Consider the following 25,146-nt stretch of genomic DNA (forward strand, 5'->3'; position numbering starts at 1 on the left):
CTCCTCGCCTCATGCGCGGGCGTCGGGACGTCCGCGATCGCAGAAACGGGAATCCTGGAAATTGGATCGCCGTCGCGCACGTGGGTGGCGACATTAATCAAACCGACGCGCCGCGCCGCTCGCGATGAGGACTGCGCGTTTGTTGTCGGCCAATTTAATCCCGGACGCTTTTGCGACGATTTGTTAAATGAGAATGATGCACGCCGGGGTCGACGATTCGACCTTTTTTCGAGAGATTAAGGGTGTGGGCTACGATGTCGTTTACGAGTGGGTCGTTGGTAGGATGATCATCGAGAGGAAACGGCATTGTGATACTCGAAATTGTAGCGGAACAGGGAATTTCTAAAAATCATTGTTTGTTTGGTATAAATGAGACGATCACTGCACAAATCGATTATATTATTATAAAAGATGATAATCTCTCTCATTCTACAATATTTTCCCACCTTTCTGACATAGTCATTATACCGGCACTTTAAAATTTCTGCAGGTTTTCTTTATTGAATATTGACAGAGTCTGCAGCACGAACTTATGTTGTTCGTTGCACAACGTACTCCTATTCGTGCTTTATGAAGAAATAAAATCCTGAATCTCCCTACGAAAACTCATTTATTCCAAAACAAACTTTGAATGTAATCATACATGAAGCATGATACATAAATTCCACTAGTTTCAATTTTAGCGTTATGTAATATCTCCAAAAATGGATTAGGGATACGAGAAGTATATATACACGAGTTTCCTTGCGTTCGATTTTCAATGAAGCTTCCATATTTCAAGCTTTTAATGGAGCTTCATCGTACAGTTTTCATGCTACTACGCGCGTGGTGCAATAGGCGCAACGCTTTGTGCAGCCTCCAGACGCGGTAGGAAAATGCAGGAGGCACGTTCACGGAGCAATCAATGAGCGATTATCGTAATTACTCTCGCGATTAACGGTTCGAGCACGGCTTTGCCTCTTTCACGCCCGCAACCGTGCGCTCGTCTTCCTTCGAGCCGTAGGAGGGAGACTTTCTAATATCTCAACGATCTGAACATTATCGACTACCTGTGCTTCTCACAGGATGCATCGGGTAAGCGTGAAGTATTAATATACTTATGGATCAATAACTTTAATACGGTAAGTATTTATATTATTCGCTCTTCATGACGGCAACGCTTAATAAACTCAGGAGTAATGTAAACTCTTAAAACAAAACGAAGTGTAGATAACAAGGTGTAGATAAATAGTTTTTGTTAACGATGTATGAGGAGATTTACGTTGTATGTATCGTTTATGTACATCTACTTACGTATCGTTATTAAAACCGTAGATATTTTTATTAGTATAGATATTATATTAAGAAATTGTATTGTTTTCAAATTCGGGTGCAATGGAAAGTCTTAGGAATTAAAGGAGAGCATTGTTTATAAATAGTTTTTGTTAACGATGTATGAGAAAATGTATGTTATACATATCGTTTATATATATCTACTCGCGTGTCGTTAACAAAGCGGCAATATCTAGTAATAATAAGGTACATATTTACTAACTGTATAACTTTCTAATTCCTAATTGAACATATCAATTTTAATTTTGTTTGGATCATTAATTGATTATTTGGGACACGTCTAACATAAGTATGTTGAGATTCAATTGAACTGTACACGAACGTTGTCAAGCGAAATTTCTCGCATCCTGACTTTTCACAAGCACGTTTTCCGGTTCTGTTACCGCTTCCAACAAGGTTCAATTTCTTTTTGCCCCTTACCGCGTTCAGGGTCGCCTCTATCATTAGGAGCAATAACTTATGTCGACGATACGATGCTAATGAGGGCTCGTTGCACAAGCCATCGTCGTTATTTACAGCTGCGTATTTTTACTATTGCGATAAACGTAGCTGCGACCAGCTAGAGACGCGTTTCGATGCATCCGTCTCCGACTTTAGAGCCTCTTATTGGCCTGTCCGAACGATGTCGCGTTTCCTGTTTTCAGGGCGGAGCAATCACGACGGGTCTAACAGGTCTAACTTATTTCGAAACGGACAAATTATTTTCTGCGTGAATGGAGGATGGACAATATTCTCATCTAATTAAAAAACTTTGAATAACGAGTGAAATATAGACCGCGTAGCCGTTATTCGTTGAATAAAGATCGTAGAATGAAACACTTGGTATCGAAGAGATTAAAATTGGTAAATTCATTCGCTATCTATTAATCGAGTAATTTGCCTATTCCTGGTCGAATAGTTTTATGGAATAATATGAAGGATAATAAATTGGTCTTGCAGTAATGAAATACAATTTTTCAAAACTCGGCAATTGATCAATAATAATAATTCCAAGACCATTAAGTGAGTGATAAATAAAACCAAGTTTTGTTAGGATTTTTTGGAATTCGTTAAAATGTAGTTTCAGGTGGTACAAGATGAATAATTCTCTCAGATGACTATTAAGCAGTGATCAATATGGGGATGGAAATTATACAAAGAAGAAAGAAAAAGTATACAGAAATAATTCTTTATACATGATTCTGTATATTATTATTTTTAAGTGACCTTATCAAGCATACATATATATATGTATTAATTATGCTTGATAAGGTCACTTAAAAATAGTATATATATACATGTATTAATTATGCTTGATAAGGTCACTTAAAAATAATATATTTATATTAAAAATAATAATAATATATATATTGAATATGTGGAGTAGAATTTCGAGGGAATCGAAACATTGAATGAATAAATCATCATCATCATCATTATCATCATCATCATCATCATCATCAGAACTTATTCATTAACACTTCTATTATATGAACCTGCAAACACAGCAAGGGCATACTATAAACAAATAGAAGTATTACATTCGAAATGAATAAAAAGACAGCCTGCATCGGTAAATAGATTTATACATATTATTATAAGTATCCCTATTCCACCTATGACGACTGAAGTTGCTCTTATCACCGCACAGTTTCATTTCCATCATCAAACCTTATCAAACCCCTCGTCACATTCTCGTTGGAAGTAACCGGAGCAAAATATTGCCGCACGATGCATTACCGCACCATCGAGCTGGACCAACATCGATTAATGTTTACTGTTACCTAGCAACTTTCAACGACTGACGGTGGCAAAGAAATTGAATCCCGCGGCACAGAAACGTGCTCCCGAGGTCGAAGTCGGGTCCCTCTCGTTCCTGGTCGATTCCAGCCAGCATCCTGGAAGCGACGATTCGACACGGCGGTAGGGGTAGCGCGTTGCGCTCCGCGCTCGCCAGGATGTGCAGGCGCATGCACAATTTATAATGCAATTAGAGCCTCGGATGGTAGCGCTCGGATTTATGGCAGCTGGAGAATCTACCGTCCGTGGAGGAGAACCAACGAAGGAAGCGCCGAAGAGAGCAGGAGAAGAAACGAGATAGAGGAGAGGCTGCTGAGGCCAACGCGAGGGCTATATTCTCGCGGGAATGAGTTATATGCCTCCCGCGGTTCCGATACATTATTTATCGCTCGGCTTTTCATTATTTCTGCGTCGTGAGCGCCGCTGATTTAGCCACGAAACGCGGTTTCCGGCGGCGCGCGTCCGACATTGAATTTTCAGACTGAAATTCTAATCTGGAGCAGCGACGGGCAACCTCCTTCGCAGCGGTGCGGTGTTTTGATGAATTGATTTTACTCGTCGTACTCTATTTTCAGAAGTACGGTATTATGCTGTTACGAAGTACCTAACAACATACTTACACAAACGCTACAATAATCATTGTGTCTACGCGAATGAACAATCACGAACGTGATATAGAATAGGAATACAGTGAAGTCTCCACAAATGCACAAATATCTCTACCATAAATGCACTGAAACCATCCCCACCACTGGGGGGTATTCCATAACGAGCATTCATTCGAATGCTCATTCACGAAACAATTCATTCGAGACATTCGAGACAATCGTGAGAAATTTAAATATTAATATCTGTGGTATTAATGTTTCGTAAATTCTTTTGTGGATGGATCCAACGAGCCTTCGAATCGATCTGTCACGACATGTCACGCGGTTGTTGTTCGCCCTTCCCCTTCTCTACGTCGATAACGAACCGCGACCCTCGACACAGGTATACCAAGGGTGAGAGATCATGCTTCATTGATCCTTCGTTCGATATGGATCTCGCGATCGCGCGTCCACGTATGTAAAGTGCAAAGTGCAAAGTGTAAGGTGAGATTAGATTTAGATTAGCGAAGACAACACCGAGGAGACGTGTGGTTATAATTAGTTTTCAGAAAAATTCATTTTTATCGATTATCTATTAACATTAATAGATTTTCATTGCAAAACGTTAGTCAATTATCACGATGTATTTTAATAAAAATTGAATTCCTTTTTCCCGATAGAATATTACACAACTCTCATAAATAATCTCAAACGCGTACCAAGAAAACTCAGACTCTAAACGCAATAAACCTTCACTGGATCTATAATTCAATCGTATCTTCCACAAACAAAACCTATCGCAGTGGCCTATATTCTCACTGAACGCAAAACCGATTCATCACGGCAGCAGAATTTACCAGGGAAACCTTGTATCGCGTAAACGTCAACCATGCCAAAAGAAGCGTTTCTAACAACGATCGCGTTCTTCCTTCGGTGATGCATGCTAACGGTACCGAACCTATAAAACACTTTGCTCGAAACGAGCTGTGCTTCGAGAAGCAACAACCGAGGACCGCTCCCACAATTGACAGAGCAATTCGGATTTAAATCGCCGCTAATGACACGCGAATCTATCTCAGTGGATCATCGCCAGCTCCTTATTAGGAAGGCCAACGCGGCGATGGTGCTCTTCGCGGGCGCAGAAGAAAAGAGTACCTAGGAATGAAATTACCCAGAGGTGAGCAGAGATGTCTATGATGTCATCCGGCGCAAAACGAGCGCGCTGTAATGATCGACGATCATCCTGGAATAACCAATCCCGAGACAATCTACGTATTCCCGGTACTTCGGTGACAGGGATTAAACGAAGTCCTTGGAGAGCATGGTTTCACCTCTTTGACATTTCAGTCGCTTTCCACGAGAATGGTTAAGGGTGGGGGTGGGGGAAACTGCGTTAGGAGGGGAATTACATTAATTTACAGCCAAAATGTACATTCAATTGTTAATAAATTATGCAAAAATGGGTATGGAATATATATTGTTATTCTATTTGATTTGACAAAATGAACAAATTTGTACATTTAATTTCAATTTTAATTTCAACAGATGTAAATATGTCGCTAAAAATTCATTTTTTACATTGTCACTTGGATTCTTTCCTGGAGAATGGGGGAATTTTCGTTAACATCCTGTATGTGGTATAAAAGAGAAATAAACAAATAATCAATTTGAACGTTACTATATAAAAAGAATTTACATATTCAATACCACGTTGAAATATTACAATAATACAAAGTACCATTAATTTCTCATTCAATTCGATATAAAAGGTAACCTTTAACATAATTCAATGTTAAAAAAAATAATAATTCTCGAATGTTCGAGTCCCAATTGAAGTCGCCTGTTAATCCTCGAAAGCTCGCGCGATTTTTGCAGTTTATTATTATTCTCACGATCCCACCGTTTCCACAGCGAGGAGATGAAGAAAATTCTCCGTATCGATGCACGGTGGAACTTATCGCGCAAAGCATAGCCGGCAGGCGATAAACAAACCTGAAACGATTTTTAACGCGTTGCCAACCGGTTCGGAGTAGACGTACAATCTTCCCCATTACCGGTGGCAGTGGCAGTATCGGCTCCAAACAGAACCAAATTAACGTCTTAATTAGAGAATCCTCCTTGCATTGAGAAACGGGCAATCAAACCGGAAACCGAGGAGGGTAACCGAAGGTCTTCCCCCGGCAGTGTTCGGAGCTTACGAGGGTATCGGTTGGCGAGTGGAAACGAAGCTGGGGGGATCTCGACGTCAATCACGATTACGGGATGAGTTTTCAGCGCGCGTCTCATTAGCCCACGCCCTCATTATTACGTTATCAACGTCCCCGGGTTCGCATAATGGCCTCTGAATATATTTATGAGGGTAATCCCCGCGGCCGTTCGCGGCCATACGAAAGCCAGCGCCGAAGCCGCTTCGGACCGTAACAATAATCCTTATATCCCCCACATAATTGTGCCCGCGGAGGATTTATAGAGCTGGTCCCGGGCACCGATCCTATCTAACGATCTGGCCATTGAGTAGGCAGCCTAGGAACTTGCAACGGGCGACGCGGCTCGCCTCGGGAATGGGATTCATTCAAAACCGCGAGAGGAGCACGAAAGTCGCCTCCTTTGCGTTCGGGTCATCTAGATCCGTGCGTTCTTTCGGTCGTGTTTCTGCCTGATTGGTTTATCGACCTTTCGAGAAACACTCGGGTAATTCCGTGGACCCGGGGCAATTTGGTTGTTCGCCGGTTTATCTGATCCGCGATGATAAATCAGGGATTGAACTCTTAGGACCGTTTCGCTCTGTTGCTCTTTTTCACCTTTCGGCCTCACGGTGGATTAAAACTAACGTCTTTTTAGGCATTCCTTTATGCTGGATGTGTAACGAAATTCTATGGGTAAATACTACTTCGTAAATAATGCTGTTTTTTTCATTATTAAATGGAAATAATAGTGCGTGGTGAAGTATCGTATTGATATTACGTTTATGGAGATTTCTTATCAGATTTCTGTTACGTTGATTTACAGAAATTAATTAGGAGGCTTGGACAAAAAAGAATTTGAAATCCTTTCCTTGCCACTACTATATCTAAATATATATTCAAATTAAATCTACGATGTCAAATTTTTTTCCGCGAAGGTTCCTTTATTTGTAAGAAAAGTTTCAATGATAAAATTAAATTATATTTTGAGATCATACGCATTAGAAAAATACCTCAGCTGGACCAGACTCCCTCCCCCTCCCTTAATGCCATAGCAAAAATATAAACAATTGCAGCCATCCAACAGCTTCGAATCGTAACGGATCAGCCGATATCCGTTTCCCCTCGTCGCGTATCAATCCATCCAACCTTTCCTTCCTCGTCCCTGTTTACGATACTCAAGATCTCTTCATTCCTCCCTTCCCGATTCGTTTCCAGCAAGGACGTCACCAGAAGGCGAGCCCCAACGACTTGAAAAAGGTCTTCAGGATGGGGACATCCGTTTCGCTCGGTAGAACCGGCGCACTATAACGTTCTGCTTATGTGCATCCTCGCCTCTAATTACCTGGGATGAAGACATCACCAAGAGTCTCACTGATTCTCTCGTGAATCCTCGCTCGACTACCAGGGAGAACGAATCGTTTCGTGGTTTTATATTTCGTCGATTATTTATTATCGTTACGAGCGGCAGTCATCATTCTTCTGCTTATAGCATAGGCGGGCTCGTTACTTCTAATGGGGCCGTGTGCGCACCTCCTTCCAACGGAGATTAGGACATTACGCAGAGTCTTTGTGGAATTCCGGTGGATCTAAACTTTATTGTCAATCTACTGCGTTAATTGGATTTAAATGGAGCGATGGTTTGCGTATTTTGTGTATTAAATATTGATATAGTTTAAAACAAACTCTTTGGAACGATAGAACCAACCCTTAGTTCACTATCATTTAGACACTATACAAGAACCTTCTAATAAATTTAATTCACTTTGTAAGGGATGTAGGTTCGCAGGAAGGAATTTGGAAACAGGTTCTAAGGGGAAAAAGGAAATGGTTTATTTATTAACTGTGATAACGAATTACGAACACGGAAGATGATACTTTTTCGATGACTCACCATTATGAAGTCTGCTTTTGGAGGTGCGTAGGTGCTCGATAATGGAGGTGAGGGGTCTGCGGCCACTGCCGCTGCCACCCCCACAGCTCCAAGGGGAGTCACGCTCCGAGCCGTCCGCCAGGTTGTCACAGTCCTATAAAGCAAAACGATGAAAACGGAAATTAGATGGAGACACGAGGTAAGCAAGGATGACGGAGAGACTCCGGTTCCGCCATTTCCCACGCTTCACCGCGATACTGTGAATTGCGGTGTCCTCGTACTCGACGAGCACGGCGATTTAGGTAAACGCAATGAGATTCTCATTGACTACGGTAATGAGGGTAAAATGGAGCACGGCGGTGGACGGGGCAGTGGTATTTCGAAAAGGAATCGAATCGAAACGTCGTAATTTTTATCTAGGAATTCGTTGAATTTAGATTCGAGATCCAGCACTTGATTAGGAGAATTTAGAAATACAGTTTATTTGGTATCAATGAATAACATAAATGGTCTACAAGAGTACAAATTTATTTGATGATAAGAAGACTCGTTTATGTGGAATTACTTTTGAAAGTAATTTAATCTCTTCAGGGACGATTTTTCTTCATGGTTTTCTCATATTTCTAACTGTACATTGGAAATAACATCATCAGTGCAGCCAAACCATAAAATTTGTACGCCTTTTGTTGAGAGATTCTGTACTGAATAAGTTGGTATCGAATTTTTGTTCTTTTTATTATTGACAGTAATTATAACTATAGAAACCTAAACGTTCACATATCTGGCCAACTTGCACCCGCATTTTTTATCTGCGTTTCCATTACCAATTATTCCAATGTGTGATGGTATCCAAACGAAGGTTTAATATTTTTTTCAGTACGTATGGCTATCAATTCAGCATGTATATCTTGAATGTATGTATATCTAGCTTCGCATTGGTCTCGAATTCCTATGCCTACGCGAAGAATACGGGGTGCGCACATCCGACTCCAAAGAAGGAAATTTAAAACGGTAACGTAAGACTACATATATCTTCTATTGCTAATAGTACTGCTTTTGAATCAGAAAATATTACAAACTGGTTATTTACTGTTGTTTTTAGGAATTTTATGGCTCGTAAAATTGCATAGTCTTCACATGTGAAGATTGTTATTCCCATAGGTAATTTAAAAGTGATTGTTTGATTATTTATTACAAGTGCACATCCAATTATTTTATTTATTATGGAACCGTCCGTGTATATACGCGTTTGTTGGTTATATTTATGAGCAATTGCGAAAATCTACTCTGACACACTATTCAGAGTGTTACTTGCTTGTTTAGGGTTGCTACTTCTAGATTAACTTTTGGTTTTTTAAAATGCCATGGAAGTATTGTAGATAAAACTCGTTGTGCTATCTATGGCATTTGTATTTGCCAGTCTTCTGCGTATTTATTCAACCTCTTTGCACCTTCAAGGAGTTTTTCCCAAGATTTTCGTGTTTCACAACGACCACGGAAAAAACCTTGTGAAATCTATCGTAGCATACGACCTTTTCTCAAACTTTAAATTTTCCCCTGACAGTTCCCTGCCATGTCACACACACACACACACACACGCGCGACCCTTAAATCATCCCGGAACCACCATTCGGACGCGAACAAAGCTTGTTACCATGAACCAGCAATTTTTACAGCACAGAGATCCAGGAACCACACGGCCGGAATCATATTTATGACGGAAAAGAGTCCCATAAAACAGCCAACAGGTTACGCCTCCTAGAGGTCAGGCTAATCTTAAATCTCCCCAAACCGTTTACGCGTCGGATCACCATAAAAATGCAGTTACAAAGCCACGAGCCCCCGGAGGCCTGGAGGTTGTTACCGTCGGTTCCCGTCGCGGGGGGAAAACAAATTTAATCAAACCCCGAACCGTTAATCCCGCTAAATCACATTTCTCTTCGCCCTTTGTCCCTGCCCACCCCGCGGCGCGGCACCGACGGAAACGAACGTCAATGTTCTACAGGCCGGGTACACGGGAATTTTATTCAGCTTTCCTCGGCAGAGCGTAGAGGCAAGTACTCTTGTTGTCGTACACGCTCGTCGGAGCGCGCTCGATCCGCTCCGGACTTATGGTTAGGTCGGCTTACAACCGGATCGGATCGATTCCCCATGACACGTACGGCGGTGTCGCTCGTGCATTATTGAGCCCTGTCTCGATCCCTTCGGGCAGCCTCGACGGATCCAGTGGCGCGCTGTGTCTTCAAGGGCCCGGGATAATCGTCAGAAATTTAGCAAGTCGCATCCAAAACAGGGTTAAAGGGTTAATGGGTTACATGGGTTTTCGGGGACCAAAAAGAGAGCACGTTTTCTAGAAATTCTTTTGAACGAATTAAGTGAATTATATTATTTTAAGTTGTGTTGTACGAGAGGGGAATATTTGAACAATATTTTAATACATTTTTTGCAATAACATAAATAAAAGAGAATATTCAATATTTTACATTAAATATCTTGTGATGATTTATAGATTAGGTAACGATATATACATATGAAAAAATATAGTTTCAGAATTCGTTTAGAAACAGAAAAATATGAAATTAAAAATTGCACAAAAAGTTCGTAAAATTGTATTTATTATTGATACCAAAATTATATACCCTATTATTATGTACCCTAAAATTATACACCCTATTTCTCATCGAAACTGCAACCTTTACAATAACATAAATAAAAGAGAATATTAAATACATTAAAATCTCGCAACCCCAAGATTTCACTACTGCGACCCCATTCGGTATCGAGACCCGTAGCTAAGAAACCCTGTTCTATACGAAAAACAGAATTCCTGAGACATTAATACTGGCTGTCCCGTTCAATCAGAGCCTCAAAGGCGAACGTCTTGTTCGCGCATAGGATAATACACCAATGTGGTCCCAAGTTTAGAATTGCCGCGTATCGTAATACCCAGCGACGACGAAGCTCGGGCGGGACCGTTACCGAGAAGTCGTTAAGCCCCATCGTTAAGTCGATTATCCGCAGCCCTTGACAACGTGTATCCCGGCATCGAGTTTCCTCGTGGGCCCCATGGCCCCGAGTTTATCGGGCCTGGCAACGTGTCATGCCGGTGAGCGTTATCCTGGATCCCGCCAACGGTCGCCCCGTAGATCCAGTTTTATCGATCGTATTACGATAAGGCGCGTTTTCGTCGCCGCGAACGACCAGTTTTCACCGCCCGGTTCCGCGGCGGTAATCCGCGCGCAGGTCCGCGACGCATGCGCCGTGAATTTATGGGAGTCCCCGGTACCAGGGGAATTTGTCGATCGGTAACGTACGACGCTATAGGGAAAAAAGTACACGATCGGCGCGGTGGGACCGCGCACGATGATTCATGGCGGTGTTCGTCGCGCTGAGACTCGTTTTAATGCGTCATTAGTCGAATGTAAGAGACGCACTTTTTAATCGGCGTCGTGGCATAAAGGGACGAGGAGGCTGTCGCGGGTCTTTCTTTTCTTGCTGGGATAGACTTCGAAACCGACGCTTTCCTTTTTTGGGGGGATTAGCGAATGGGGCACATCTAGGGCGGCGTTTCTTAAGTATTGGGTATGGAGAGTAGAGAGTGTTGGATTTTCTCTTCTTAAAAGAGAAAGTTTTGGTTCCAGAAATCCGTTCTCATCCACGAATGGAGAAATGAAGAGACTTTTCATGAACCCTTTGACTGTGAAGTGCGTATGCTATATACGCCCTCGAGAAATGGACTCAGAGAAATGTTTATATTCGTTGAATCAATTTTTAAAAAATAGCAGATTGTAGGGGATGATAAAATGAAACTTTTTTATATTTACACTTTATTCATAGGACGCTTAGTTTCGAAAATAAAAATTGAAAAGGAAAGGATTGGAAAGGAAGTTCCTTGGAAAAATTAAATTTCAGAAAAGCGGTCTCCTAAGTTTTCAATTTTTATCTCTGAAACTAAACGTCGTATGAATAAACTGTACATATAAAAAAAGTTTCGTTTTTTCATTATCCAGAAGGTGACAAATCGTCCCGTGGTTAAGGAACAATAAAAATTGTAAATAAATCCGAATAGGATTAGCAAATTTGTCAGAGTTATGAAATTAATAAATGTTAAATTACCTAATCTTCGATACTCTCGAAACACAATTTCAATTTTGTTGATATTTTCGCGAGTTTTAGTCTGGTAGCCAACGGATTACACAGTACAATATATTAATATAATTATGTATTTAAATTATGTATTGTAAAACAGATTTCGTAACGAGTGACAACCTCAAATTGAAAACATTTTTTCCGCTTCACCTAGCTGAAAGGAGTTATCATATGAAAATTAATCGCTCGGTAACAAGTACATTGGTTAATACGAAGTAGTTACTTCCGTACCTGCACAGACTGACAGCTGTCCGACGCGATATTAACGCATTCCCTGCCATATTATCCAGCGCCATATTCGTAATGTAATTTTCCTTAATGAAGTGCTTGCCTTTAATTATATACGAACAGCCTAAATTAAATAGTCCGGCTGAATATTCTTAACGCGTTGTCATGCGTAATATGACGGAGTAATTGAATTAAAATAGAAACGTTGCGCGATTAGAGTGTCCCAGGAAGTATTAGAGGTTTCGAAACCTCAATTTATCAAACGATAACTGCAACAAAGTAGTATTTCAAGCATAATGGATTTCTGAGGGCGATTGCACTCTGGCATGCTGTGTTGGTTCTCTGGATGCAACAAACTTGGTACACCCACGCTTCGTGTAGCTACTATTGAATCACTTCCTGCTCAAATAGTGAGCCATTTCTCGGAGAAGGTGGTACTAGGAGGAGAGTAAGAGTCGTACGTTGGACTATGGTTTCAAGTACAGAATTATTATATTGCTTTCAAATGGTAGCACTAAAGGAAGAAAATTTTTGTTATTCTCACGAAAGAAAGAGAATTCGTATTGTTCATAGAAAGCTGAGAAAATATGACCTGAGATGAACGAAACAAACCACACATTAAGAAAACACACTTCAGAGTTGAATACCAACGCATAGAATAACTATTTATAGTGCGATGGATTGAATTATAAATATTACATTGAAAAATAAACTTGGACATTTCGATAATAGAGTCTGAAACAGCTTTACATAAAAAAAAAAACCAAACTTCAATAAGCTCCAGAAAGCTGAGCGCCCATTATCTGCCCAGAAGCAACCAGTAAAGTCACACCCTCGTCGCGCCATCGACGAATACCATCCCCGCGGTGACTTTTCGCTGTCCTCCAGCGACTAGAAAAATAGAAATACCGAAGAGACAGGTTGCGCATTCGAAAATCTCGACGGTATCATAAACAGTAGGAACAAGACACCTCGCGGGATAAATAGTGAAATATATACCCTGTCATAAATTCGCAGGAGGCGCTAGGAGAAAAAGACGTCTCGAGGACGCCGGTCGCGGCGGTACGACCTGACGGAACCTTACCACCTGTCTCTTACGGTGCCACTCGAGCTGTAATTGCCGAAGAAGGACTGTCGTAATCGTCGTCGCCGTTCCTCGTCGACGAGGGTCCGAGCCTCTTCGAGGAAACTAAGCTGCAACGGCGGCCCGGCTCGAGTGGCGTAGAGTGTCATCAGAGGTTTGCAACGGCGACGACAACGGTCGACAGTTTTCGCGGGAACCCAAAGGCCGTCGACAGTCCCGACGGACGTGCCATGTTTGCCATTACAAACCGGCGCGCTCGAGAGAGGAAAAGGTTTGTCGTGGTTGTTCCTCGTCTTCTCGAGACATCCTGCCTTTAATAGCGAAGAGGAACCACCGGTGCCTGTCCCTCCGGCCGTGGTATGTCGAGCGTAGCCACTCGTGAAAATGATAAAGACACACACGACGTACTCGAAAGTACTTTCCAGGAACAATAAAGTTAGGAGAGGTTCGCAGGTTTAGGAGGACTCGTACGTGAAACGCTTTAAAAAGATAGTAAAATTTCCACTTGATTCAAATACTGGCACGGTGGACATTCACGATTGCTCCTCAAGAAGCGAGCACGCAAGAGGCGATCAACCCTCGGGTGGAATGGACCCATATGTTCATTAACAGGACAAAAGGGGCGCGATTAATTAAAGCATCAGGTAAGCTAGGAAAGAGTCTTTGATCTTTCCAGTGAGAAACACATCTTAACATTTGAATTTTCGTCGCAGTGGGAGCCAGCGTGGTCTCAAATGAGCGCTCGTTCTTCAAATACGTACCCGAAGAGCTCCCGCTGGTAACATCTGCGAACCGCGTAGATCCAACGTGTTCCGTTCCAACGAAAAAGTTCAAGCGCGCATCTCCTCGCGGTACAAAGAATTATGAACACGCAGCTACAGATAGATAGTTAAAGCGTACCCGCGAGATTTTCCTCGCAATGGTGCACCGAATGGACAAAAGCCTCGTCTCACAACTGCGTGTTCTCTTCCCGTCGCGTTTAAGGGACGTGGCGTATAAATATTCAACAGGAAATCTTGTCCATGGGTCTGGAACAGCTGACCAATGATACGTGACAAAGAAAGTCGGTGAGTTCCGCATGTATTCATCTGGAGGGTTAGCTCCGAGATGGATTCTTAATCGGCGTAACTTTTTCAAAATAAAGAGACGCAGATTATGTCTTAGCGACGACTGAAAACATTGGAATCATTGTAAATTTAAATAAGGATACGCGAATGAATCTACTTACGCTAAATTAAAATAAGAATAATTATTATTATTACTCTTATTATTTACTACCATCAATGAAATAAATATGGTAAAGATGTACAGTCGGTGTAATAAATATTTGGACAGATACCATTTATTTTAAATGGGGTGCTGTACGAATATTTTTTACACTGAGTGTACATTTTTATATCTTTGACTAGAATAAATTTAATAGAAAGCAGTGATCAGAAAAATTAAAGTGTATCGATATCACTTATCGAGAGCGGAGGGGGTTGTTAAACAAATTTTTTTCCAACGTCTATTAGCCATTAGATAGGAGAAAAGATACCTTAAAATATCATTTTTTAGTTTACATGCCACCCTATTAACAATTTTCAAAATGTTGCGAATATCTCATCGCCAGTACTTTCCAAAATGTAATTATAAAGAAGGTGATATTTTACTTTTTCGTTTCGGATGATCAAGTACGATTAAATCCTGCTCGCCGAATGACTCTTCTACTTTCGAGTGGTCTCGTTAAAGCGCCGTCTAGGAATATCCACGTATCGAAACATTGTGATAAAATCAAAAATTAGTGTTAAAGCATCGATCTACCAAATAAAAAAATAATTATCATATATGGGCTAGTACTTTTCCTACAAAAATTCTTGAAAATTGCCTCGAAAAGTAAACGTTACGCAGTTGGGCCCCCTTTAAAAATACAAAATCCCGAAGCCCCTTTTGGAAAACCCTCTACTTATCAACGATAAATATTCCGCATCCAGTGTCAATTAAAGTTCGCGAGAACCGCGGCGGCTGGATCCAATAAACCAGTCGACGAACGAGTGTGCGGCAGCCTCCTAAAAGGAATCCCCCGTCGCTCAGCCGCTGAAATCGACTCGCGAGAAAGTAATTCGCTTCTGTGTTTAGTAGGCGATCCGCGACGATAGGATCTCCTGCACGCTCGCTTTCATCTAGCCACGTACGCGGACGGGCCGAGGAACCGTGCTTCCATACGTAGCACGCATGAAGAACAATTACCCGGCCGTTTGTTGGGGGAGCGACGCTAGTAAATCGACTCCTCGAATCGTTGCCGTGTTAGCGAGTTTCGAGCGATTAGCTCGCTGGCGCTGCGCTCGGCGGAGGCAGCGTGTAACCGATGAAACCTTTTCCGCGAAAGCGTACCGCCGTTACACGGATGTATCGGTATCGAGGACCCCCGTGCTAGTCGACGAGCCAATGGTATGTCGACACGGCATTGTGCGGCTGATCCCCAGGAATCGGCATGTAATTAGCTGGCCCGGGAGTCTACCAGCTGGCCGACCAGTTGCGCACGCTAATGTGGCTCTAATGTCGTCGCTGGTCCTCCATCCCTCCTAACCACTTCGCGTTAGGCGACTGGCTGTCTATGGCTGGGGCTTGTAGATCTGGTGTGCCAGCATTTATGCGATGTGTAGGTGTCGCGTATGTAGAGAAAGTTCTATAGATTGGTTTAGATAAAGTGCGGAGGGCTTTGTTTGATACGAGGACGTCCGTGGTGATAACGTAGGACTGGCGCTTCAGACTTCCGGTGGCCCTTTAGGGGGTTTGAAATATTGGGGTGTCCATGTCGATTTTTGGTAGAGTTTTTTGTAGATTGTACGGGTCTGAATATATAGGAATGGTTGAGAATAAATAACATGTATGCATCCATTAAAAGGTAATATGGAAATATTGTGGAACAAAATGGTACTTATGCAATTCAATAAATATGTAGATAAAATAGACAGAATTTTGTAATACCTTCATAGTTATAGATTTTTATATTTTATCTTGATCCTTGAAATGTATTTTGGGGTCTGTATTAATATCAGGTAATTTTGAATTAATTGCAGCTTGTGTATGTAGATAAAATATAAATATATGTATGTGTATTCAAATTCAAATGGGTCTTTGAATTTATCTTAAAAATTGGCACGTATTTCTGAATAATCCAATAGTTTACATTTGGGTTGTAAGTTATGACATCTTATGTCCAAGAATTCTATTAGGAATTTTTACTAAGAAATCTATTTTATCAACATATATAAGCTGCAATTATTTCAAAAGTATCTTATATGAATTCAGACCCCCAAAATACATTTCAAGGTTCAAGATGAAATATAAAAATGTGTAACTATGAAGGTATGACAAAATTCTGTCTATTTTATCTACATGTACAAGTTGCGATTAATTCTAAATTACCTGATATCAATCCAGACCTCAAAATTTACTTAAAAAATCAAGATATAATATAAAAATGTGTGACTATAAATCTACTGAAAAGTTTCCGTTAGTTTTTCCACGTGTGCATATACGGGCGATAGTGCACATGCAATCTCCCTGACCGCGTGATCTCTTTCCATCGTTTACATGCTTTACTGCTCGCTTTGCCTCGCAGTAGATCCAAGGCTGAAGTTACGAGCATCGTTCACAGAGATTTTTTTCAGGCAACATTTGCCGCATTCGCCGCGTTTCACCTCTTCGCGTTTTACTATTACCTTGAAATTCTTTTCCTTGGGAAGAAAGCGCGCGCTTTGCACAGAATTTTACATTCGAGAGAACGGCCTAGCTCGGAGATTTCTGCGGCGAGGAATTTTTTCGCGAGCGTTGGCTGAGTTTCATTAACACCGCTCGGCAGTCGACGGTGTCGATTTCGTATCGACTCGTTCTAGTTTCGCAAAAGTGCATTGACTGGGTGCATCGACTCGTGGAATGGGAATTTTATTCGTTTGCCGATGGAATGTCCGATATGGAAACGATACGCATTAATTAACTGTGTTAAGAAAAAAGAGAAAATTAAAATAAGTTGTTTAATCATTCCAATTTGAAAAAGTTCGATACTCGTCCGAGATTCAGTTAAGAAATAAAGAGAGAAATATGGAAGAGTAGGTCACTCGGCCATATGGGTCAATTATACGTGTCCAGTGCAACTGGTGCTAAGTGAGTATTTACTGCAAAGGTACATTAAAAGCTAATAGCTTGTCTGTCGTGTCACGCATATGTGACTGACGACTGACACTAATGTTTCTGTTACCCTGATGGTCTTTTACAAGGCGTGATATTCAATTACAAACAACGTTTCGGAAAAATCGAACGATCGTTCGAACGTGCACCTGCTAAAAGTTCGGCTCAAATTGGCGAACATTAACCCTTTACACTCGAGGCCTTTTTTTTTTCTAGTATTCTATTTGCTTTCTTAGCATTCTATTGCCACGAGTGCTAAGCTATTAAGATTTCAGAATCAGGTCACCCTTACCTCACCGACGATCATTTTATTGACCCAAGTTTCAACGAAATTAAACCTAAAGAAACATTATTGTTGGTATATTTGTTGCGTGAAACCTAATGGTGACTGAGAGTCACCTCTCGAGCGCAAAGGCAACTTTTATAATGTGGTGGGGACAGGAGGTGTCACAACAACTTTGATGTTTAAAGTTGATGGTGCTACCAACCATCATCGATATTGTTAATGGTTATCAGAGACATTATATGAGTATACAAAATGTGCAATAAATAACAAAGATATAAAAACTCATATATACAACGTAAAATTAATCTACTCAGATGATACGTGTAAGGGATATATTTTATCTTGTACAATTTGAAATTTAAAGAATGTATTTTTACAGCATCCAAGAAAAATAGCTGAGATTGAGTCACCAATACATAAAATATATAATACAAAAAAAAAAAATATAAAAACTCATATATGAAACATAGAATGAATCAGTTCAGATAAAATAGATAATAGATACGAGACTGTAGCATCTTTTATAATGTGAAATTTAAGCAAAGTATATATTTTTGTTGCAGTCAAGAAAAATGTGTGATATTGCCTTATCTATATACAAAATGTACATTAAATAAAAAAAATATAAAAACTCATATACACAACGTAAAATGAATCTATTCAGATGAAATATGTTAAGGATATATTTTATCTTGTACAATTTGAAATTCAAAGAATGTATTTTTACAGCAGGCAAGAAAAATGGTCGAGATTGGCTCTTGACTAATCCTCGCGTACAATGCATATTTCTTCATTATCGTTCCCCGGCGTCGCCATTCAGAAGTGCATCCCTTCATCCGAGTCCCTTCAAGAGCGACCATTTCACGGGCTAATTGCCCTATCAATCAGTCGGTTGATTGTTCGTTACCAGCTACCGTGAGTTTCTCGCGAAACTCCGCGGTGTCAAATTGCAAAATGGCGGGTGCAAAGGATAAAACGGAGGTCATCCCTCGAGAACGTTGGTAATTAGAGTCTATTCAAAGCTGAACTACTGGCACTTTCGCGCAATCGCCTCGCGAATTCATTCCGGTGTACGCGAGACCAACACGGATGCTTTCTTACCAACGCGGTGTCTTTCTTTGTCGTGTTTACATAACGGCCATGACTCGTTGCATTCGGCACCACGCGGTAGCCGGTGGAGGCCTGGCGAACCATGAAAACCGCGGTCCTCTTTGCATGCTACCACAAGGAAGCAACAGAGCCGCAAGGAAAGCTGGAATTTCTGGCGATAATCACTGTTCTCGCGCCACACCATCACTGACTCATTCCTCAAGAACGTCGCGTTACTTCCTGAATGGACTGTATTTTGCATTGTGAGGAAGATTACTTTCTGGTATTATCCTGCGCGAGAATGGGAATCGGTGTCGGAGGAATTACGACTGCTGCGGAAACTTGTTCGTTATGCCTCTATGATGTCTCAGTTTGAATATTCAAGGGGAGGTTAATCTTCACTTTGACGGACGTAAAATCTTGACATTTTTTTTTTTTTTTTTAAGAGGAATATAGATTGAATTAATTTAAGAAAAATATTGATTTGATACGTTTTATCAGCTCTATAGATGCAACGCATTTAAACAAATATATATAGATTTAATACAAGATAACACAGAAATGCAGACTAATATACATATGTTAATAAAAAAAAATTCACAATATATTTTAGGAAGAATATACATTCAATGTATTTGCCTTGTAATGTATTCTTTTTGAAAGTTTCCAGAAAAAGAATAACAATAAGAATGTCACTTATAACACACAATAAACCACAATTTGTAAAATGTAGACAAATGGACAGTTACATTCATTACTATTACGAAGCATCATCCCAACACGTAGTTGGAAATAATATAAATACACAAACAAATAAAACATCGGTTTCCACATTCTTTGTTAATAACTTAGCTGCCATTAGAAAACAATACAAGTGTGTCGGCATCCAACTAAAATATAAAAGACACACGGTAGATAAAAATAAATTCCTAAATGCAAGAACTCGTTAAAAACCGCTGCAAGTTTTCGAAACTGCAACTAATTGCTCGCGCGTTAACGAGGACCGCTCACCGCAACAAGAAGAGGCCCAGAATTAAGGCAAACGGAGCATTTGCATGCAAAGAGAAACGTTAACCCAACTATCCTTGTTCAGAGAAAGGGCGGAATTGAATTAGCTCGAGCCGGTAGCCATGGCCTTCGTTCGGCAGGTGCGCTTCCTGAAGATTGCAACGAGCGATAACTGTCGATTGTCGATCATTTAACAGCCGCGTATCTCGTTACAACCTGAACGAGCTTCCGCAACATTGTAGAAAGCAACGGTGAAAGCGCGGCAAAATTTGATACACCGTTTAAAATCTCGCCCCGTAGTGATTTACCCGGACGTGTCGAAATTGTTGAAGTAGCAACAAGCGTTCAAGCACGTCTTCCGCGTGGCATCGTCATTAATTCGATAATGTCCACTCGGTGTATATTATGTACATTACTGTAAGTTTATGTTCGATTAAATAAGATAAGTGTTGAAATAAATTCGACTGGAATAATAGAACCAACTACTTTCGATAGAAGCGATGCAATCGCCTCAATCCAAAGACTGGAGAGCAGCTACGGATGAGGAGATGCAAAACTTGAAAGATAGAAACACTTGGGAAGTTGTAGGTAAAGTGACAATAATAAATGTATAGGAAGTAAATGGGTTTATAAAGTTAAAACTGACACTGCCGGAAGAATAGATATAGGGCAAGATTAGTAGCACAGGGATATGTAGTCAAGAGAAAACCATAGACTATTTTGACTCGTATGCACCAGTTGTAAATAATCTATCAATAAGAATGTTGTGTTAGATAAGAAATGCTGTCTGTCGCTGGGAACGGTGTCCTCTCTGTTATTAATTAACTTTAATTTAGAAGTACTCAATAATTAGTAGTACGGCTTTTGAATATAACAGATGAGATCGATTTCCTTGTATTTACCCGATTTTTATAAATTTTCAAGCTATAACGCTTTAAAGTTTGCTAATTTTCAAGAAGAAAACTCGGCTCGGCCCCGGGTGGTCCCATTGATGCAGTAAGCACCATACGGTTCTTGAAATCGATATGGAGGCTCTCGTTTGGGATTCTTAAATCCCACATTGTATAATAAAAGATGAAACAGTTTTACATATGTCTCTCATCTATTAGGTTCTTTTCATATTTTCTTTCCAATAATTCTCCAATTTCATGTTGTAAGTGTACTATAATTTATACTTGTGTTCATTCTTAATTATTTTTCATTGGAGGTTAATTTTCTTGAAAGGAATATTATTCGCCCAAGACGTTGTATATAAATTACTAATGTCATTAATGTATTGTAACAGAACAGATGCTGACGATTTTTGTATGTATGTAAACAATGAAATGTAACAAATTATAATAGAAAACCGTGAATCAATGTAAATCATTTAAATTGAATGAAAACTTTATAAGTAAATATTATACTTCCTTTAAAAAGGACTCTTTAAATATTCCATAAGAATGTTACTTAAATTTAATTCTATGGTATCTCACAATTAGATGAAAAGATTTCAACAGAGAAAGTTTTAGAAACCCTGGAATAGAGGTTCGATTAAAACAGGAAAATTGATCTTTTCTATTATATTTACAAGCTATACACTGCTTAATTATTATGTACTTTTAAATCAAACTTAATTAATCGCGTATCAGTCCGTTATTACCGGCGACACGACAGCGTTTCTTATCGAACAATTTAATCGAGCACAAAGTTATCGCCGCGACCACACTCGAGAAATACAGAAAAAGACTTAATATTTTAAAGATTAAAACATCAAAGACACCTGATCGCTTGTAAAATCGCTCGTATCGCGTTAGAAATTACCATGAATTACCGTCGTCGCTGATGTTTATACAAACAGAAATTTGTTCTCACCTAACGCTGCCAATGATACTTAATCCGCTTTACGTGTTCAGATCTACAGGGGAAATAAAGATCGCAGACAAATCGGATGATAAACAATGTCCGACGTGGTAACATTAACGATCGCCTTTCGCGGTGTTATCTGCGCGTATGCGTGCGCACACGTGACTAAACTGGAATCCCAGGAATCGGTTCTTGACATTCACGATCGACGCATTTCTTGCGCTACAATGCCAACCGATTATCCGCCGAGGCGATCGATCTCCATCGTTATGCATCTCCGTTCCCACCGGTTCGCGTAACCTTTCGCATTTATGAGAAAAACAACTTCTGACTAATCGTAAAAAATGGCGCAACGCAACGTTTCAGTGGTTCAGAGTTCGCCGATTTTTAACACCTTACTCGAGTGCACGTAAATTACGTAAACGTACGAGGATAAAGGGTTCTTCGAGAGGGTTTCTAGAACTTTTTTTCGCGCCAACTCGGATACTTGAGAAATAACATTATTTGAAGTAGTATTTGAAATACTGTATTTCAAACAACGTGTTATTTTATTTCATAATTATGTTCATAGCTGTGATCACTTTCGAAATTGTGAAAAAATGAAAAAAAAAAATGATTTTTAATTAGGAAATAAATCGGTCTATGATGAGACTTGTGTCACAGAATGGAGACAAAATCGAAGTTTTTGGAGGGAAACAATTAAAAGTGTCGGAATTTGAAAAGTTAACATTTTTTTCCGAAAATCAAGCACAAAGTTATCGTCGCGAAAAAAGTGTATAGAAGGCGAATTCAAATATTTTGGTTTTTTCATAAAGTTCGTTCAAAAATGCATATTTTGAAAAAACAAAGTCTAATTTGGTCAATTTTTAGCAGATCTATAGCTATTTGAAAAAAAAAACTAAGTTTTCGTGGAAAAATGCATAACTTTTTTTTGGTTCTGTACAAAAATCTACGAAACTTCAAAAAAAGGTATTTAGTAGATACTATGATATAAAAAAATTACAGCCAAATAAAAAATGGTCGAGTCCAGATACAGTCAGTGTAATAAGTATTCGACCAGGAACCAATTCAAAATAAAACTCATATATTAATTCTATTAATAAATTTTAGGGAAAGAAACAATTAACCAACATTCCTACATACTGTTAGAGTAGATTTCGTGCAAATTAAAGTCCATCGCTCTTAATGGTAACCTCTTATTTCTTTTCTGATTAATTTCATTTTAAATTGGTTGCTCATATATTAATTGTATTAATAAATTTAATGGTAACCTCTTATTCCTTTTCTAATTAATTTCATTTTAAATTGGTTATTGTACGAATAGTACAATAGTTACAATTCGTGGATGGTCTGAAATACGAGATCAGGTACGTCTACGGTATATCTTTCAGTAGTCCTGTAACCATATTCTTATCGAAAGCTTCTTTTATTCACTGTATTGGTCTAAACAGATCGAGTCTTGCCCCAATCGTGTAGCAGGGAAACGAGCGTCTCGTTGCGGGAGCATTAATCAGGCATATTCTATTTGAATTCTTGCGGCGTGAGGTCGGTGTTGCAGTAGGTACTCGCGGGCTAATTGAAACTCGAACACGCCGAAGATAATGGCGCATGCAGACCGCGGATCCTCGTGCCGCGAGCGTTGATTATGAAATCACGTGCCGGTAGGTGGTCCCCGGACGATTAACGCTCTTGGCAACGTTTAACTATCCGCGAATTTCCTTTTGTCCCTCGGTGCACGTGTCCTCTCGCGCGTGCACGTGCGTACGCGCTGTGCAGAATGCATCTCCGTGACCATTAACTAATTGACCGGAGTCGGTTTGCAAATGCAGGTGAACGGGGCACCTCTAACTCTTTCGCCCCTAGCGTCTTGAATTTAACATGTTTGATTTTATTATTGTGTTATAGCAAGGATTTTCGAAAAAATATTCAGTAATAAAAAAATTACTCTGTTATTAAAGAAAAGTTGAAGAAACTCAAGAAGATGCATGAGAGTACATCAATATCTTGTATTATATTTATTTGTCTATATTACTTGAACAGTATCCGAAACAGTTGCTGAAAAATGTAAGACATTTTTAAATGATATTAAAATGTTCAGAACGAACACTTTCTTCCAACAAGTAATTTTAAAATATTCTACAAATACAGTACCACTATCATAAGTTTCTAGATATTTGCACGGACACTACGTATTTTATCAATATAGCTTTCTTTTTTATCTTATTCTGTTGGTTTAAAAAGATAGTAATATCGTTAAACGATATATGCAATATTCGTTGGTAAATAATATTGACAGAATTGTTTCGAAAGACGTAATTTCGTTCTTCGAAAACTCAAGGAAAAATACATAGTAGATTTTAATACCTCCTATTTTGATCATTAACGATTAATATAAAAAGAAACGTTACATTTATTTAAACCTCGCACTTGTAATAACGCGGACATTTTGGCAAAGGAAATTGTTCTTCAGCATCGTCTCAGCTACCCGCCATTTCCGGTTCTTACATTAATTCTGGGACACCCTGTTTCGAGCTGTGTTGAAATTATAGTTTCTCCATCTTTAAATTAAATTAAGCAATTGTTTTTGTTGCTCTGTAGAATCCGTGCGATAAATTGTAGATGAGTCGTAAGTTCGTTAGCCATTTAGAATTTAATTCGGCTACAAGAAGATGGCCTGCCGTGGACTTTTCAGTAAGGCCCAAGAAACTCTGAAAAGAATGTCTTCGAGGAAAATGAAAATAACGCCATTATATTCACACCCAGATTCTGTTGGAGACACTTCGACTACGATTATCGTAATAAGTTTCTGTGAAGCGTGAAGTCATCGCAAGTCACCGATTCAAATGAGTTCTGCAAAGGTCCGTACATCACTTATGCAACTCATCATCGAAACTAATCAACATTCTAGTTTAAGCGTCTCAGTATCAATCTCTAGGAATTTTTAAACGAGATCGACTTTGAGGCTTGTTCGTATATGAAACTTTTTATTTACTTTAATTATTACCAATGGTATTTGTATTTGACAAGTAAGATCAACGTGTAATTATTTATTCGTGGCGTTCATTTGATCGCACAGGTAAATTTGTATTTGTTATTGGTCCAAATTTTATTTTTATTGTAGAATAATGGATAGACAGTTATATATTTTTCTTTCAGCTTTAGAATATTATTATTATTTATTATTTAGGATATTGTTTCGTAATTGAATGCAATATAAACTACTGAGACAGGACTAACCACGAAGGGCAAAGCTTTAGCAATATTCTACATCGCCCTGAGTTTCATAAATTGAATTAAATAATTCAAGTGCAAACACGAGTTTACTCGTGACCGGTAAACAATGTATTAACATCGATTTCTTAATAATGAAAACATCGATTATTCACAGTTTTCGTGACTATTGATAATAAAATATCTATTATAAAGCATGTACTGTGTTAATTAATATTTTATTTCAAAATCGAATAATGAATGAACAGTATATAACTCTCTGTTCGTTATTCTATAATAAAAATAAAATTTGGAATTAT

At 39.5% G+C, this 25,146-nt stretch overlaps 1 protein-coding gene across 7 annotated transcripts in view; it reads right to left on the bottom strand.

Moving 5' to 3' along the window:
* Nucleotides 1-25,146, bottom strand: part of LOC128886415 (uncharacterized) — a 461,940-nt gene that overhangs the window by 357,673 nt on the left and 79,121 nt on the right. For all 7 annotated transcript variants that reach the window (XM_054141365.1, XM_054141347.1, XM_054141339.1 and 4 more), the window contains one exon: nt 7,776-7,908. In XM_054141365.1, the coding sequence (XP_053997340.1) occupies nt 7,776-7,908 (133 nt within the window). The remainder of the gene's footprint in view (nt 1-7,775; nt 7,909-25,146) is intronic.

Source organism: Hylaeus anthracinus, unplaced genomic scaffold (assembly GCF_026225885.1).
Source record: "Hylaeus anthracinus isolate JK02 unplaced genomic scaffold, UHH_iyHylAnth1.0_haploid 0, whole genome shotgun sequence".
In the NCBI taxonomy this organism is placed as follows: Eukaryota; Metazoa; Arthropoda; class Insecta; order Hymenoptera; family Colletidae; genus Hylaeus; species Hylaeus anthracinus.